Source organism: Erithacus rubecula (genome assembly GCF_903797595.1).
Source record: "Erithacus rubecula genome assembly, chromosome: 11".
Classification (NCBI taxonomy): domain Eukaryota; kingdom Metazoa; phylum Chordata; class Aves; order Passeriformes; family Muscicapidae; genus Erithacus; species Erithacus rubecula.
The window spans coordinates 15,137,420-15,154,489 of record NC_136663.1 but is presented as its reverse complement, the minus strand read 5'-3'; the positions used below and the strand labels follow the sequence as shown (position 1 = coordinate 15,154,489).

The window sequence follows — 17,070 nt, the reverse complement described above, 5'->3', positions numbered from 1 at the left end:
TCAGAAATACTTGACTTCCAGAAGAATTCCTTTGTTTGCAATATTAATATGATTCTCTATGTGAGCTGTACATGCTTAACTAATACTGTCTGGCTTTTTGTATGCATGTTTTCCTATGGAAGCTTTCAGGAACTTCCTATTGTCTGCATATGAAAATACAGAAAGTGTTAGAGTGCAGCTTGTGTTTTGCTTATATGTGTTCAGAGTGAAAATCCTATGCTCTTCTTCTGTTTCATTAGCTCAAAGAGTTATAAAATGTTAACATTTGTACAAAATTTCTATTCTAAAATGTTGTTTTGTAATTTTTTTTTTTATGAAACTTTATTTTAGGAGCTCAAGGCCGAATGGGTGTAAGGGGAGAAAAAGGAGATGTTGGTGTGCAAGGTCCCCCAGGTGTTGATGGGTCTGAAGGAATACCTGGTCTACCAGGTATGGAACATGTGTATTGAAAATTACTGTGCCATGTGGACAGGGAGATACTGCTGCTCCAGTGCACACCTCTCCAGAAGCAGCACTACAGTCTCTCTATTAGCTCTCAAAATTTCCTGAGAATTCTGAAACTGAGCCATTTCAAAAGCTACTGTTTGAAAGTCATAGCAGCTGTCACTAAATGATTCTTTGTTTTCTTTCAAATATAGACCATTGTTTGGGATAACAAATAGAAAATAATATTAAATCCCAAATAACAATAAAGTCTGAAAGCTGATGAAACCAATGAATAAAAATTAATACTTCTGAAAAGTAAAAAGAAGCTTGAATTTGCAAGATTATTTAAAAATTAATTCTAAAATATTGCAATTTTGCACAAAAAATATTTTAGGGTTTTTTTTAATTTCAGATTAATTGTATTTCCCTTTTCAAAACCTGCATATTTGACTTGTATTTCAAAAGTTAGCAGATTTCCAGTGAAAAGCAGGTGTAAAACTGTCAGGCATTGGCACACTGGAATTTAGAAAGACTGTTCAGAGAACATTCTAGATGCATCTGGATCTTTTAGTCATTAAACTAAGTGCTAATTAAGCTCAGTTAATCTCCAGATAAGTGAGTGGGGGAAGAATTTCTTAGGTCACACTTAGGAGCTTCTTGTTATGTACTAGTCATGAGAAATCCATAATGGATAAGTAATAATATGATTGTTCCATGCACTGAAACTAAACTGAACTGTAGTTCAAGCAATGAGAGTCCAGTGTGTAAATACAAATTCATGATCTTGATCTTAAATTCAGCTAAAATATATTGCAGTAGCTGCCCCTAGTGCTGTAGTCACAAGCCCTAATATTGATGTATAAGGTATTTGTTATTTCCTTGACTTTCTGAAATCAATAATGATAATTTTATCTGTGTCTGGGGCAAAAGGCTCCATGTTGATTATCTATGAAATAGTCACACAACACAAGAAGGTGTGTGGGAGAGGATTTTGTATCCATGACAGCTCTAACATCCAACCACTGTCTAAAGCAAACATGTGAAGATGACATTTATTTCTTCATCTTGCAGGAGCCAAAGGATTTATGGGTCTTCCAGGGACTCCTGGAGGACAAGGATTCCCAGGTGCACTCGGAAACCAAGGGGACATGGGAATTCCAGGTCATTTTCTCTCAAGACATATTACAAATTCATAGAGTTTTATAGAAGCAATTGAATAGGTCTGAGCTGTTATTGTCAGCACACCACACAATACTTAGACTGGGATTTATTCTTTAGTATCCATAGACTTACCTTCATCTCAGCATTTGCTTAACTTGCAGAATGTAAGTCTAAATTTTTTATTTTATATATTGTTACATGTAAGAACCTCTTTTTAGAAATAATATCACAGTTTAAATTACTTTAATGAAGAATTAATATCTCTCTATATAAGCAATAACTCACAAAACATGAGGTGTGAAATGCAATTATAATCCTTTTAAGAATGGTATCAGTATTCGTATTTTTCCAGGTCCAAAAGGCCAGAAAGGATCTCCAGGCTTTCCAGGACCATCAGGTGACCCTGGTCCACCAGGCTATGGTGGCTTTCCAGGTGACAAAGGAGATCCTGGGTACCCATCTGCTGGGCCTCCAGGAGAACCTGGTCCAAAGGTATAAAGGCAGTGGAAAAATTTTCTTCTTAGTCAGAGCCTTTGGCTATAGAAACAGAGAAACAACATGTAAGCAAGAGCTGCAGAGTTTGCAGAAATAGATGATTTTTTTAGTGGTTAGAAATATGAAAATTCTATTGTGTTATTAATCAGGAGAAATTTTTTATTTCATTATATTTCACTTCTTTTGTGCAAGAATTTCTTATTTATAAGGATGAAATATCTTGAAGTAACTTGCTTTCTAAAGCTCCTAATTCATTAAGAACAAGAATGTTAAAAGGTACATAAAAAACTCATCTTAGCAAATGCAAAAGTTTTGTTATCTGAATTTGTACTGTTTTATTTTGATAATCTGGTAATAACCTTTCACAAGATTTTTTAATTTTTTTTAGTAATGTGTATTATATTCAGTATATGTCGTGTTTGGTCATATATATATATATATTGCTAAGAAAAAAGCAGTATTTTTAAGTTAGATCAATTGGAAAGTTTAACTCCACATCTCTGGTTGTTAAATAACTGGAAGTCTTTTTACCTCTGAGATCAGATCATCTGAAATGTATGGCTGAGGTTGTAAATTCCACTATAAATCCTGTAATCTTTCTAAATGGTTTGTTTATTTGCAGTATCAGCTGGGTAGCCTCAGTGGGATTACTGTCAGAAAAGTTAGTAGGAATTCAAAGAAAAAAAAATTGCATTGCAGTATTTTGTATAGCTGCATATTACCTAAGGAATGGATGTTTGGATCAAAAGAAGAACTGGTAGAATAAAATTGAAGGGAAAAAATATCTAAAAACAATCTGGCTTGTAAAGGTTAAAAATAGATCTTAGTTATGGCTAGAAGAACAGTGGTATTATGAGAAGTCCTCGTATTTAGTCTGCTTTGTTTTTTGTCTGAAAATATTAATGAAACTTGATTACATGTACTTAACCTTAAAAATTGCATGTGATTTTTCTGTTCTTCACATGATTATTTACCTGTGTGTGTGCAACTGTTTCTCAGGGAGATCCAGGTCCCCGAGGAGTTTTTGGCAGCAAAGGAGAAAAGGGCTCCGAGGGTCAACCAGGACTTGCAGGAGTACCAGGACCATGTGGGATCAGAGGGGAAACTGGAGGTGCAGGAATCCCAGGTATGGGGTACTTTTGGAGGGATGGTGAGCTGGTGACATGCTTGTAGAAGAAGATAATTCCTCCAACTGCACAGAGTGCTGGGGGTGGCACACTGATTTGTACTGACTGCTGTAAACCTCAACAGCTCCTTTGTGGTCAGGGCAGCCAGGACAGCTTGTGCCACCTGGAGAACTTTTGCAGCTGGCCAAAGCAGAAACAACAGCAAAGCTCTTAAACTGAGTCTGGATCTAGGGGTGATGCCAATTCCTCTCTGCCACATTCTGTCTTCTTACAGGGAAGTGTGGACCCCCTGGAGATACTGGTGATAAAGCACGCCAGGGCCGCCCAGGACAGCCAGGAGTCCCAGGCCCTCCTGGTATGGTGTACAGCCTCTCTCCTAAATCACTGCCCTGAACAGCCCCTTGTCAATGTTATCAGTTCAGCTGAGGCAAAAAGTTTTAATTTTGTTTCACTACTGGAAAGCTTTTTTGCCTTTTTTTTTTTTTTTTTTTTTATAAGTACATATCCAAGGATCTCAAGATCCACAGATTTATAAGAAAGGCTTAGGTTCTTTAGGTTCTACCTCCTATAAGACAATAACAAACTAAGATTTAAGTAGATGAAGAGAAGAAAATTAACTGGAGTTGAAAGAGACAGACTTGTAGTTTTCTGCTAAAGCAACGGAACTAAAACAATTTAAAGTATACCTCGGGGCAGTGTGCATATGCATTGAAGACTTTATTATGTGTGTGAAAATAGTGGGAGTGTTAAATCCAGCAAAGTCCAGTGAGCTCAATACAGGCTATATGCTGTTCTATACCAACACAGCTACCCCATCTTTGAAGTAGCTGAGCTAATTAAATTTTAATAAAGGGGAGTCAAATCTTCTCACTGCAAAATTACGTTGTGGTCCATTGTAATTCACAGGTGCCACTGGAGTCCCAGGAAGACATGGAGTTGTTGGTGAAAGGGGTACTCAAGGTCAGGATGGTATGCCTGGTCCCCCAGGAGTAAAGGGAGAACCAGGTAACACCAGGGAAATGTTTTCATTCTACTTTACAATAGGGTTTTTTTCTGTGACTATAGTGACAAGGATTATTTGGGAGGGATTGCTAAGGAGCTTCTGTGGAGCCAAAGCTAAGTTTATAAGTAGAAGGCTATATATGTTTTTCTATGTAATTTTTGTACATGCTGACAAAAACCCAAGTGCTTTATAAATGCTCTATTCTACATGTGTTGTCTCCTAAAAATGGTCATGTCTGCAAGAGTCAAAGTACTGCTGTTAACAGTTTATGGGTTTAATCTCAAAGAGATTAAAAGAACCAAAATCCTTTCAAATGAGTCTTCTCTCCTGTATGAATATAAAGTAAAAGGAATCACAGTGTTTCCCTGGATGAAAAGTGAAAACTGCCATGACCTAAGCCTTGGGTTGTGAAACCTTTCATTTAAAAGTCACTCCTGATGTTTTCAATGTTCAGGTAGATTTAGTCCTATACTGAATTCTGACAGAATTTTGATCTAACTTTGCATGTTAGTATCAAGAAGATACTGAGGGGGCACCCATAATATTTAGAAAGTTTTTTCATGTTAACTTTAAAGTAATCACTGTTAACTGTAGGTATTTACATTTATTTTTCTATTTTTCCTAATAATTAAATTAAATGCAGATTTTTTTGTTTTCTTTCTCTGAAAATAAAGAAAAAGCTTCTTTTTGTAGAATGTACTTCAAGTAAGATGGACTAATAAGGGTTCCTCCTATAAATAAAAACTTTAAAATTTGTGGTTTTGTATAGAAGTAATTGAAATAATAAATTTTTAATTTGAATACAACTAAACTCTACCTTTCTGAAAAAATGTATGAAATATTAGGAAACTGTGATGTTTTCTAAAAAATTTTTCAGATTTTGAGTGTAATGTGACCTCATATTTTACAGGACCTCCAGGGAGAGGGATCCCTGGTGTTCAAGGTATTCCTGGGCGTAGAGGTGAGTTGTCTTTTCAGAAAACAGCAGCTTAATTTTTAAATGCCAGAACCATCATCAACTCCCCTCCTGCTTTCGGGTGCTTGAAATGGCACCAAGAGTGTCAGAGGAAATCAAGAGTGATTCTGTGCCTTTGATCAATGGTTTGGTCCTATACATTAAATGTCAAGAGTTGTTGCTTGTAACGTGTAGATTGTTGTAAAAGGGAAATAAAGAAGCTGACTTCTGTGGTCTTGTGAAGGAGACATACATATTCTAGAGCTTTTGAAATTTTATTGTGATATATAATTTGATTAACAGTATGCTTTTATGAAAACAAGATATTTCTGAATAATAAGCATACTTTGAGAAAGATGCAGTGGTTGTATTTTAATTTTGTTCATCTTGCCTTTTATATTTATAAACAGAAGGGACTTCCCAGTTTTTAGGTTTTACATTGTATTTCTAGTGCTGGTAGAAGCCCATTTATTTGCTTTACTTTAAAAAAGTAAAATTAAAGCACTCTAAGATTGACTTCAGAGCAATATCCTTTTTGGAGAGTCTCTTATTTTGTTGCATTCATATTGATGCTTCCAGCTGGAATTTAGTTTAAAGGATTTGTTAGTTCTGATGAAAAAAATAAGCATTTCTTCAACTTATTCTTCAATAAATATTCCCTTCTCTGATCTGTTTATCCTCCCTTTAAGTTTATTCAAGCAATCTGTGTTGTCATATCATCCTACTGCCTTGACAGCCTTCTCCACATGTAACATTCACACTTTGCAGGAATCAAAGGAGACATGGGACTGCCTGGTTTTCCTGGACCTCCAGGTGTGAAAGGCCATCAGGGAGATCAAGGACCCATTGGACCTCCTGGCTTAGTGGGGTTACCTGGAATTCAAGGTGCCACAGGCATGGCAATCACTGGCCAGAAGGGGAACAGAGGTATTCCTGGTGCACATGGAAGACCAGGTGTGTTGTTGGAACTCCTTATTTGTCTGAAAGGATATACTGATAATTGAAAGTAGAAGTCAGCCTATCCAGAATTAAAGGTTGAAAGGGGTATTCCCCCCAAGAGAGTTTCATAATTAAAAAGGTCCCTTTAGCAGTTAATGCAATATTACCATTACAAACAATATGATCTATGCAGTGGCATTTAAATTAAAATAATTCTATGCTTTCAAGTCTACCTTATTGCATTATCTTGCTTTCCTCCCATGTGATTGGTAGGGCATCTGAGATCCAGCTTTAACAAAGTGAGATACACAAGTGGCACTTAGGGACATGGTTTAGTGAGGACATGGCAGTGTTAGATTGTTTACAGTTGGACTCGATGATCCTAAAGGTCTTTTCCAATGTAAATGATTATGTGACTTTACTACAACTGGAGGATATTCAAAAACATGTAGTGTTAAAGAGTACTGTAAGTTTTGATCTTAGATTAAATTAGCAAGCTAGGAAAAACTTGGTTTTTTTAAAAAAGTGTGTATATTTTCTTGGAAATCACTCAGGTGATAAACATGAGTGTCATTATGAAGCCACTGAGTGTTGTACTGTGTTGTGTGTAATCTATGTGAAAAGATGTTGGCAGAAGTCTTCACTTACTCTGATGTTTCTGTATAGGTGCTCCTGGTTTTCCAGGCCTTCCTGGTCTTTCCACTCTCAGCATGAAAGGAAGCAAAGGTGTCCGAGGGGCAGATGGAATACCAGGGCCAAGGGGCCCAGCTGGTGACATTGGCCCTCCTGGTCCCAAAGTCAGTGAAAGGAATATTGCATCTTTATTACTGCACTGATAGGCTGCTCTTACCATGAAAATAGTACTCACTAAAATACCCTCCAAAATCTCAAAACAAACAACAAACCCAAACAAACATCCCCTCTTACCCATTTTCACAAAAACACCTTGTAATAGAGGAAATACCAAAATATTTATGAGAAGCAGGTTTTATGGACTTAAGAGAATCAATAAGAATTGGGTTTTTTAGTTCCTGGTATTTAATTTCTTTGGCTGTTCTGTATTATAGGATAATATGAACAATAATATGACTTTTTCTGACATGCTTAAAAGTGGAGCAATAGTTCTAGCTGCAGCATATTCTGTGAACATAATGTTTTGATTATTCTGAACAAAAATGTATTTCATTGTGTGAAGATGCTGCTCCTGTTTTATTATTGATGTCATGTTTTGCAGGGCATAGAAGGTCGGTCAGGCTATCCTGGTGATATAGGGCACCCTGGATTTCTTGGATTCCCAGGTGTAAAAGGTATTCATGTATTTATTATGTGCACTCCTGTGTGCCAAATACAACCATTTATATGTTGAGTTATAATAGTTTTTGTGTATGAGGAGCTCTAGAGACACGAGGCTTTGCCACGAAGATCGGGGTGTAAGTCAGGTCTAAATGAAAGCATTCACTAAGAGAGTTTTCACTGAGGTACATGCTCTGCTGGGTCCAAACTTACATTCAGGTGAGGAAGAGCTGACACATCAACAACCTCCATTTCAGGCAAATTCAAAATGAGTTTGTCCTTAGTGAGTGATGAGCTGTTAGGACTTTGGCACTGAGTCTGCCAATTGGAAATATCCTACCACTGCTAGAAAATGTGACTTTTTGACAACCTTTTAGCTACAGAACTCAGTAGCATTTAATCATAATTACAGTACTGGGTACTCTATTTGCTGTAAGAATAGTTCCAGTTATAATCTGATTTACAGTTTATCAGCAGATGAACTGTTAAATGTATTGGGCTTATTAATTTCATATTCCTGAGGGTAAGTTTAATCAGTAGCTGGCTAAAAATCCTTTTAATTTAGACAATTTTCTAGTGATTTAAATATGATGTAGGCCTGTATTACTCCAGTATTCTAATTTTTTCAATTGCATGATTTAAAGTCACATGGAATTGTCACTGTTTAACCTACCTGTCAGTGATCCATGATAACTATTGTGCATTTTAAATTTGTTCTAATTGGCAAAGTCACCACACAGACAGTAATCTTACTTTCTTAAACAACAAACTCATTTCACATATGTCAAATCTCCCAGCATGGTATTAAAAATAGCTTTTAGTTATTTTTTATGTTTCAAGCAGAACTGGGGAGCATAATCTGAATGTAACCTCATATTGTGCACAGTGAAAAGATGCACTTATCAAAAACTCTACAACTCTCTTAAAACCTTCAGCATAACTGACAGTAGGGTTAAAGGGAGCTGAATTCCACTTGAAGGCTGCAAATCCATTGACAAAATCATGTAAGATAGAAAGGACATAATCTAAAGTTGAGAATTTAAACTAGGTCTATGGATCAACCTTCATATAGACAGGCATGACAGTATCATTTTATAAATTAAATGCACTTGACCTCTAAATTACACAGTTGCAGCAGAGGTGAAGAAACCCACATTTCAAAGGAGTCTATAGACTTTACCTATGTGTTACCCTTTGGGAACTTTGCATGGATTGTGCAGGACTCTTCAATAAGCCTCTGAAACTTGGACAGTTGTTTTGACATTTTAAACCAATCTTCAATCTTCTCTTTTAGGAGAAAAGGGTAACCAAGGACCCCCAGGACCACAAGGTGCAGAAGGGCCAAGGGGACCAAAAGGCCAGCATGGTAACTAACCCTTGTCCTTCTAATACCAGTTAACTAAGGTTGATATTTTTGATTTGTTTTGTAGTTTGTTTGCTTTCTCTTTATGTAAAGCAATAGATCTTTATTATATTTTTGCTGCTAGGCCCACCTGGAGTCACTGGAAAAACATTCTCCATCCCAGGAAGCAAGGGTCCTCCAGGACTGCCAGGAATCCCAGGAACACCAGGTGATCAAGGAGTTCAAGGGATTCCTGGACTACAAGGTGATTTATGTTTTTACCTCTATTCATGTCTGCAAGTGCTGCTTAGCAGAGCATTTTGGTTTGGTGGAAAAACTGCATAGAAAATTGACATGTCTTTAGAAAGACCTCACCATATTTAAAATTAACTCTTTGTACCTTGTTAACACTCTAATATTTATAACCTGTCCCATTCCATCTTTCCTCCACCCTTGCAGTGAGTCAGTGAGTACATCCCTCATTATAAGCCTAAGGAATACAGTGGATGAAAATATTCCCCATTTTCATACAACCAGAACAATGCTCAGGATGTTTGTCATTTGTGGGGAGGAGGGAATTACCACCTGTAATAGAAATATTTGAGATTTGCTCCAGTGTGTTTGTGTCTGTCATAGTCTGGGGGTGGGAAGGAAAAGACTGTTGGCTTCTCATTGGCACCAGAAGGGAAGCCTGCCACAGCTGTGAGGAATGGGGAAGGAAGAAGTCAGGGTGATGTGGATATGCAGTGGGTATCTGGCCACCCTTCCCAGTACCACAGCTTTGCACCTCAGACAGGGAGCTCTTTGGAGGGCAGGCCTGCTGAAGTCATTTTTCTGCAGTATACTCAATATTTCCTTGAAATATTCCTGATAGGAAAGATGATGACACTTAACATCATAGATAGTCTGAAAACTTATTCAGTTCATGCTTTTATTCTACCACAGATAGATTTATGTGGGGTTTTTAATTTTATTCTTTACCAGTTAATAAAATCTATAATAACCACTGCCAAATGCCTCTGGGGTTTTTTTTTTTTCTTGATTGTAATTTAGGACCTAAAGGAGTAAAAGGTCTACCAGGACGTTTTGGTCATCCAGGTCATCCAGGATTGCCTGGTCCAAAAGGAGACAGGGGATTTCCAGGACAAAGAGGTACAGGAAAGCAGAATCTCTGTTTGACTGGTACTACTGAATTTAGAGATAAAGTGTACTGCTGATTTCTGTAAATCGTTCCTTTTACATGTATTGAGATTCTGGAATTTGCAGAACATTTACCATAGCTTTAGGGACACGTGTAAGCACATTCTTAGCTTTTAACACATGCATGTTCACAACTGAAGTAATAATTTACAGAAATATGCCTTGACTGCTCCTCTATTATTAATCACTTCTATTTAGTCACTTGAAATCTCTAAGTACCAGGGTGCCTTTTCATTACATCAAAATAGAACCATCAGTTTTTATTTAGGCATCACTAAATATTAAGCTTTTAACCTGTGATTCTTTAAAATACCTCACTATTCTCTGAAGCTATGCAGTGTAAAGCTGCCTGAGCTAGGTGTGAAGGAATTCCTACATCTGTAACAAATACAACCAGTTTTTAAGTTGCATGTTGTTATTGGTAATTTTTTGTTAGTTTTCAAACATTTTCACTAATTTAAAAGAAAAGAAAATTCAAACAAAATTATATTACTTGCAGACCTCTTTATTTCTCACCCACAGGACAACCTGGATTGATTGGCTTTCCAGGTCTGCAGGGGTTACCTGGATCACCAGGTACTATCGTTGCTGGGCCAACAAGAAAAGGATTTATCTTTACCCGGCATAGTCAGACAACAAAGATTCCTTCATGCCCACATGGGACATCCCAGATCTATGTTGGCTACTCACTGCTTTTTGTACAAGGAAATGAACGAGCCCATGGACAAGATCTTGGTACTGTATTGGTAAAAAATTGCAGGTTGTTTTCTTAAAGTCCAATAATGCTAAGTTATCATGAAACCAAATTTACAGTAAGTGTCTGAGATAAGCATTGGTCTCAACCATCTTTCTCCAGAGTGGTGTGGAGTGAATCCAGGAATCATGGTTTAAAAGGCACCTTTCTTGCTTGCAATCCTATAGTCCCTTGGTGATACCCCTAGAGCTTTTTGAGGAGGAAATTCAGTTACTTACAGATTGATGTCTAGTATAAACCTTCACAATATTTGCACAGGGCTGACAGTAACACCACAGGATGTGAAGGAGGATCTTGTAGGTTTTGGAACCTAAGTGCTTTAGGGTGTGCACAATGTCACCAGAAAGTTTTGTTTAAGCAGCTGAATCCCTGCCACACTGTGCAGGACTGATGCCATTCAAGAAGATTGTATTATTTTAATAGATTTGATTCTTAGCCCTTATTTATTATACAGACATTTTTGTATAAACCAGAAGCATTTTACTCTCAGATAATTTTACTGTACAGGCACTTTTTATAGTTACCGTTTGAATTCTTTCTACAGTAGATTTGGTGCCATCGTGTGTCTCTTCTGCTCACTGCACTAAATTTAATCTCCTATCTGTCACAAACCTCTCCTCTTTTGTCTTCTAGGAACAGCTGGTAGCTGCTTGCAGAGGTTCAGCACCATGCCATTCTTGTTCTGTAGCCCAAATGATGTTTGTAGCTTTGCTTCTCGTAATGACTACTCCTACTGGCTGTCCACCACAGTGGTGATGCCACCAGACATGGCACCCATTTCTGGCAGGGCACTAGAGCCCCAGATAAGCAGGTAAGAGGACAAGAATTTTAGCTTTTCTGCCCTGGAACCACAGAGGCATCATAAATTGTTTTAAGTGGCAAATCTTAGGCAAGACCTGCCTGTCTCAGCCAGTACAAGTACTGCCCTCAATGGTCTGCTTTTTGATTGTTCACCTACGTATGTCAAATATTCAGTGATATTCTCAAGAAAAGTTAGAGTAAAGCTAGGGTCCCACCACAGGGCCTATTGCTGCAGAGCCAACATAAGAAAATGGCACACTGTCCTATTGATTGCAGGGATTGTTTTCTTAAGACCCTTCATTATGGATATTAGAGACAGACTAAAATAAAATAAAGACTTTAGAATTATATCACAATTCAAGTTCTGCTTTCAATTCTGGATGATATATTTGCTGTAGTTGGTGAAGAACATTGTAAACTGAGCTGAAGGTTCTCAGATATGAAACACCCTTCTGCAGTGTGGCCCTTTCTAGTTGCTTAGAAGAGCTGAGAAGGATGAGAAACAACTTAAGAGAAAAGTTCTAAAAGCATGGAAGACCTACAGTAGCAGAATCCAAAGTGGGAAGGCAGGCTCTATACTCTTATTTTCTTACCCAGTTGTTGCATTCCAGTAGCTCAGCTTCAGTTTCTTCATTTAGGAAATAAAGATTACTTTTTCTAATCTTAGCAAATAAACATACAGAAATACAGAATTTTGAACTAAGCCAGAACAATATAAGGTAGTGAGCACATGAAAAAGGTAACAGTTTGCTCATTACTTCATTAAAGGCAAAATTAAGAAGCTTAAATGTTCTGGATTTACTTCCCATCTTAAAACAGTTTTAGTCTGGTTTTACTAGTAGAGATTGCAAAGCAATTGCAAGGTAAGGTATATGGGTTACCTTCAATTTACTTACTCCTCACAAAACACAGAAACCTGTGTGAGAAGTAGCATTTATAGCAAGGTAATCTATGCCATGAGGTAGCTACCACCCAGAAGGCAGAAGTTTGTCCTGCTTTTGTATTTTCTCTCATGTCTGCACTGAATGTACATGCTTTCCCTCACAGGTGTGTTGTCTGTGAAGGAGCTGCAATGGTAATAGCAGTTCACAGCCAAACTACTGTAGTTCCTGCATGTCCAGATGGCTGGATATCTCTCTGGAAGGGTTTTTCTTTTGTTATGGTAAGGATATAACAATTTGAATTATTCATTTTATGTCCTCTCATATTCATTGGGGTTCTCAGCTGTTCACAGCTCATTTTTTCTTAATAACTGTTGATTTTTTTTTTTTTTTTGCTTCTGCCAAGAAGTAGACAATAATTATGTTAATTCTTAAAGTTTTATTCAATTCCAAATGCACAGAAACAGCTATTCTGACCTGTTCACAAAAATAGGTGGCCGGAGGAAAAGTGGAAAAGATGAGAGAAGTACTAAAGAACTTTAGTCTGACAAAAATAACTGCATGCATTCACTTTCACATGTTATTCTAAGATCTAGGAAACAGTTTTGGGGAGTGGAGTGTTTAAACTGGTCTTGGATACAAAAACATAGAAATAAGTGACCAACTTCCATGCCAGGAAGTTCTTTTAAAAATCAGAATTGAGGCTGAATTGCACTGAAAGCTAAAATCAAAATAAATGCAGAACACTGTCTACAGAAGACTGCCTTAGCAATTTTGATGCCTTAATTAGATATGAATGAAGAAAGTTCATAATGTAACTGCAAATTGTGAACTGCTTAGGAGACTAACTGGATTTATAATAGGGGATGGAGCATTTCATCTTTCTTACCTATGTTTGTAGGATGTCATAGGGATGCCAACAAATGAAGGTAGAAGAATTTTAAACCCCTCTTTTTGCATAATGTCAAGTCTTTTAGGTCTAGGGTGAAATTTTTGCTTCTCCTGTGATTTGGCCTCAAGCAGTAACAATAATAAACTTGGAAAAAATGAGAGAATTTTTTAGCACTTGATTAAAACAATTTGCTTTTTCCAACATCAGCAAAGTTAGATGGTATTTTCTAGCCAATTTTAAACTGTTGTAAATTGTTTTAGAGCTACTTCTACAAGCATTTACCAACATCAGAGAAGGGAAATGCCTTTTCTGCTTTTTGTGTTTGGGAAAATGATCAAAAACTATGAAAACACACTCCCACCAATTTGGTTTATTTGTAGTGTAGTTGCTGTACTCAACTGGACAGAAGCCAGCCTTCTAATCTTTGTACTGGCCAGTTTCATGCATTTCATCAACCTGAAAAGACCTTTGCAGGGACTTAAAAAGTGCCATAACTGCTTGAATTTTCAGGAGGCTTCTGCGCTTCCTTGTAAGTTTTATCAAATGAATCTGCATTCATTTTATTTTTTCCAAGATGTACCACAGAACATATGGTATGTTTTAGAAAGAGGTTTGTTTTTGTTTTTTTGCCTGCAGTTTACTAAAAGCTGATGGACAAATTCTCATCAAAATGTTTTGGTGGTTACAGTACACAAGTGCCGGCTCAGAAGCTTCTGGCCAAGCATTGGCATCTCCTGGATCTTGTCTGGAAGAGTTTCGGGCTGTCCCATTTATAGAGTGCCATGGCAGGGGGACGTGCAACTACTACACAAATTCCTACAGTTTCTGGTTGGCATCATTAAATCCAAGAAGAATGTTCAGGTAAACTGTACTTCTCTGAATCCCAGTGCCCAAGGAGACAATAAATGGCTGCAAAACCTGTGGAGGCTTCCTCTGTAATCCCCTTTAGGTTAGGCACCCCTCTTTGTTAGGTGCAGGGTCATTCTCGTAACACACAGATGTTTGAGCCAAGAATGTCAAGGTTGTTTTCAGTAATTCCATATCCAAAGTCTCATTGTCTTTCCCTCTTTTTTAAGGAAAGAAAGTGAATGTTTGTGTTTTTTCTTCTAGGAGACCTGTGCCACAGACTTTGAAAGCAGGACAACTAGAAAATATCATCAGTCGTTGTCAGGTCTGCATGAGGAGACCAATCTAAACAGTGGCCACTCTTCACAGAACATGAAACTCTGATTTATGACAAAGAATTGTCTAACTCTGAAGAGCTATAATTTATTAAAGTCCAGCTGCATCTGGAAAGAAAATTATAAATTGCCAGTGCAGCACTGTGGTGAGGTAGGGCAACAGTTTGACTTTTTGTCTTTGGCAAATGACAAAGCACTTTGTTGGAGGAAGTCTGTAATGGCATCTGCAAGGGCATCTGCTGAACCTTGTCATTTCTGAGCCGCATCTTCACCATTAAACTACGACATCACCAGATCTTTAATGAAAGATGTCAATGCTGCCTTGTGTCATGTGCTTCTCAAAGGGCAAGACAAACTAAACGCTCCTGTATCAGCTTACATATGTTCAATGTTCCAAGTGGATATCATTTAAGATGACAGTCTGGCACTTATGAGAGATAGGGTTCAATAGGAAATATTTTCAGTGCACTTTTAACTATATAATGATTCATTAAGAGTTGTTTTGGTTTGGTTTTCTTGTCTAATAAACAAGTATCTCCCCACGTACCTCACCCTTCCTCTGGCTGGCAAACAGGAATACAAAGCTTTTTGTATCACTATGATGAAAAAGGTGCTTGACTGGCCAGAGAGGGAGAACAGCAGGCACTGGGCAGGCAGGACAGTGGTGACAGGCGCTGGCTGTGTGCTCCAGAGTGACTGTGGCTAAGGGCTGACTGAAGAAAGTGTTGGAAAGTTTTCGTTAGATTCCATGGCTTTTGACACAGTTAATGCAATCTTTGAGTTCTTCAAAGTTGGCAGTATTGGGCCTCTATTATCATCACATGCTTTTTTCTCTCCTGAAGAAAAATACTATTTACCATATAATTTGGGATTTTGTTAGAATTAACAATTACTGTATGGCTCAAGGGCTCCCATGGCATTGTCAGGTTATTGCACATCCCTCAGGATGTGATTCCTAACAAAATCTATATTTCCATTTTACAGCATTTCTTATTTAAATATTTATCACAAATTGTATTCTGTATTTAAATATTTAGCATGCATATCTGCAAATGAAACCATTATTCCATTCAGATAAATGTATGCATCCAGAATTTTTAAAAAGACTGATATTTAAATTGTACCATCTAAGCACTGACTTATATAAGAGAATCCAACTGTAAATGAACATAAATACTTGAAAAGCACTTTCATTTGCTGATATAAATTATATAAAATTGTAGCTCTGAGTTTTTTTTAATATTTATAACATTGCACTTGCAAGGCTATTTAAAATTGTAATGTTGACATTTTAAATGTTAATATTTTTTAATACTTGCACAATTTATCAGAATTTCAGTATTTAGTGTTACAGAAGCAGTCTAATTCATCTGAATAGTTCTGTAAATGCACCATTTTAAATGTAGGGTCTAGAAATTCAGTGATATAACCAGGATTTCTCATTTAGATGTTTTTTTAAGCCAGTGAAGTTTTATATTGTTTCTGTTAAAATACTTGCATTGTGTTTGTCACACTGTTTGAATTTTCAGTGTTAACCTGACTAAGAAAAGGTTTTGTCTGTGTTCCATGCCAGTTTCTTAAGATGGAGCTAACATGAAGATACCATTTACATGAACTGAATTGATCTTTAAAAATTATTGTTTGCTTGAACAGTCAAAGTAATTCTGTTTGCAAGGTATAATTGTGAATTTACAGGGTTTTATGAAGAATCTCTTTGCAGATGCACTACTGATAAGAAGGTATTAATGTCAAGTTAATATTTAGTCTTTCATTTGAGTCAAGCCTGGGGTTGGGGTTATCTTCCTTAAAACTATCACATATTAGACTTTTCCATAAACTCTGAAGTTTGCTTTAAATACTCAAAGATAAAAACCACACCTGTTGCTTGGTAGGTTGTTGGGGTGCTAGGGGTTTCTTTTTTCATTAAGGCTCTTTGCAATAATCCAAAGGTGTTGTAACAACATAGAATCAATGACTATGGAGACTTTAACGTAAAACTTGCTAGTAAAATGCAAATGTGAGTACCTGAGGCTGAAGTCTGCTGGAAATGTGTAAAGTAGAGAATAATGTGTAAGGAGAAGGGAATGGATTGTGGCTTTAAAGTCCAAAGGTAAGTTACAGATAATTATGTCTCATAGGATAGCATATAACTGGAAGCTTTGCCTCGTTCCTGGTTTTGGATTCCACTGCTCACATTTTGTGTGGCCTTCAATGAGTTACTAAAGAAAGATACTAAAGAAAGATAAATAGCTCTAGATTTTGAGTGCTCAAAATGAGTCTTTCTTTCAAAAGCAGGAAATACGACTGCAGGGACACATGTCCGTCAAGCTTGGCATAATACAAGCTAGACACTGGAAATCAAAGAAAAACTTGGAAAAAGTTGATATTAACTGCTCACTGAAGCTGCAGATCATTTTACTTCCCTACTGCTAGTGATTGTTGTGAGGATTAGTTAACTGATGTCTTTAAATGCTTTGGGAGCCTTAACAGGAAAGTGCTGATGAAGTGCAAGCTGTTAATATATTGTACTGAAAGAATGGACGCATGAGAAATTGGGAATAATGAGCAAATAATGGGGGCTGAATTCTGCTAAATGCAACCAAATAAAAATATTTTGACT

At 37.1% G+C, this 17,070-nt stretch overlaps 1 protein-coding gene across 2 annotated transcripts in view; it reads left to right on the top strand.

Moving 5' to 3' along the window:
* The window catches only part of COL4A3 (collagen type IV alpha 3 chain), a 55,586-nt gene extending 38,516 nt beyond the window's left edge, over positions 1 to 17,070 (top strand). Inside the window, exons 35-52 of one of the 2 annotated variants that reach the window (XM_079315602.1) lie at positions 331 to 429; positions 1,498 to 1,587; positions 1,940 to 2,079; positions 3,082 to 3,208; positions 3,484 to 3,564; positions 4,116 to 4,214; positions 5,123 to 5,173; positions 5,936 to 6,121; positions 6,773 to 6,903; positions 7,341 to 7,413; positions 8,694 to 8,765; positions 8,887 to 9,006; positions 9,795 to 9,893; positions 10,464 to 10,676; positions 11,329 to 11,506; positions 12,544 to 12,658; positions 13,958 to 14,130; positions 14,380 to 17,070. In XM_079315602.1, coding sequence (XP_079171728.1) covers positions 331 to 429; positions 1,498 to 1,587; positions 1,940 to 2,079; positions 3,082 to 3,208; positions 3,484 to 3,564; positions 4,116 to 4,214; positions 5,123 to 5,173; positions 5,936 to 6,121; positions 6,773 to 6,903; positions 7,341 to 7,413; positions 8,694 to 8,765; positions 8,887 to 9,006; positions 9,795 to 9,893; positions 10,464 to 10,676; positions 11,329 to 11,506; positions 12,544 to 12,658; positions 13,958 to 14,130; positions 14,380 to 14,464 — 2,132 coding nt within the window. In that variant the 3' untranslated portion in view covers positions 14,465 to 17,070. Of the gene's footprint in view, positions 1 to 330; positions 430 to 1,497; positions 1,588 to 1,939; positions 2,080 to 3,081; positions 3,209 to 3,483; positions 3,565 to 4,115; positions 4,215 to 5,122; positions 5,174 to 5,935; positions 6,122 to 6,772; positions 6,904 to 7,340; positions 7,414 to 8,693; positions 8,766 to 8,886; positions 9,007 to 9,794; positions 9,894 to 10,463; positions 10,677 to 11,328; positions 11,507 to 12,543; positions 12,659 to 13,905; positions 14,131 to 14,379 lie in introns of those variants that run through there. The other variant, XM_079315603.1, reaches the window with a different exon arrangement.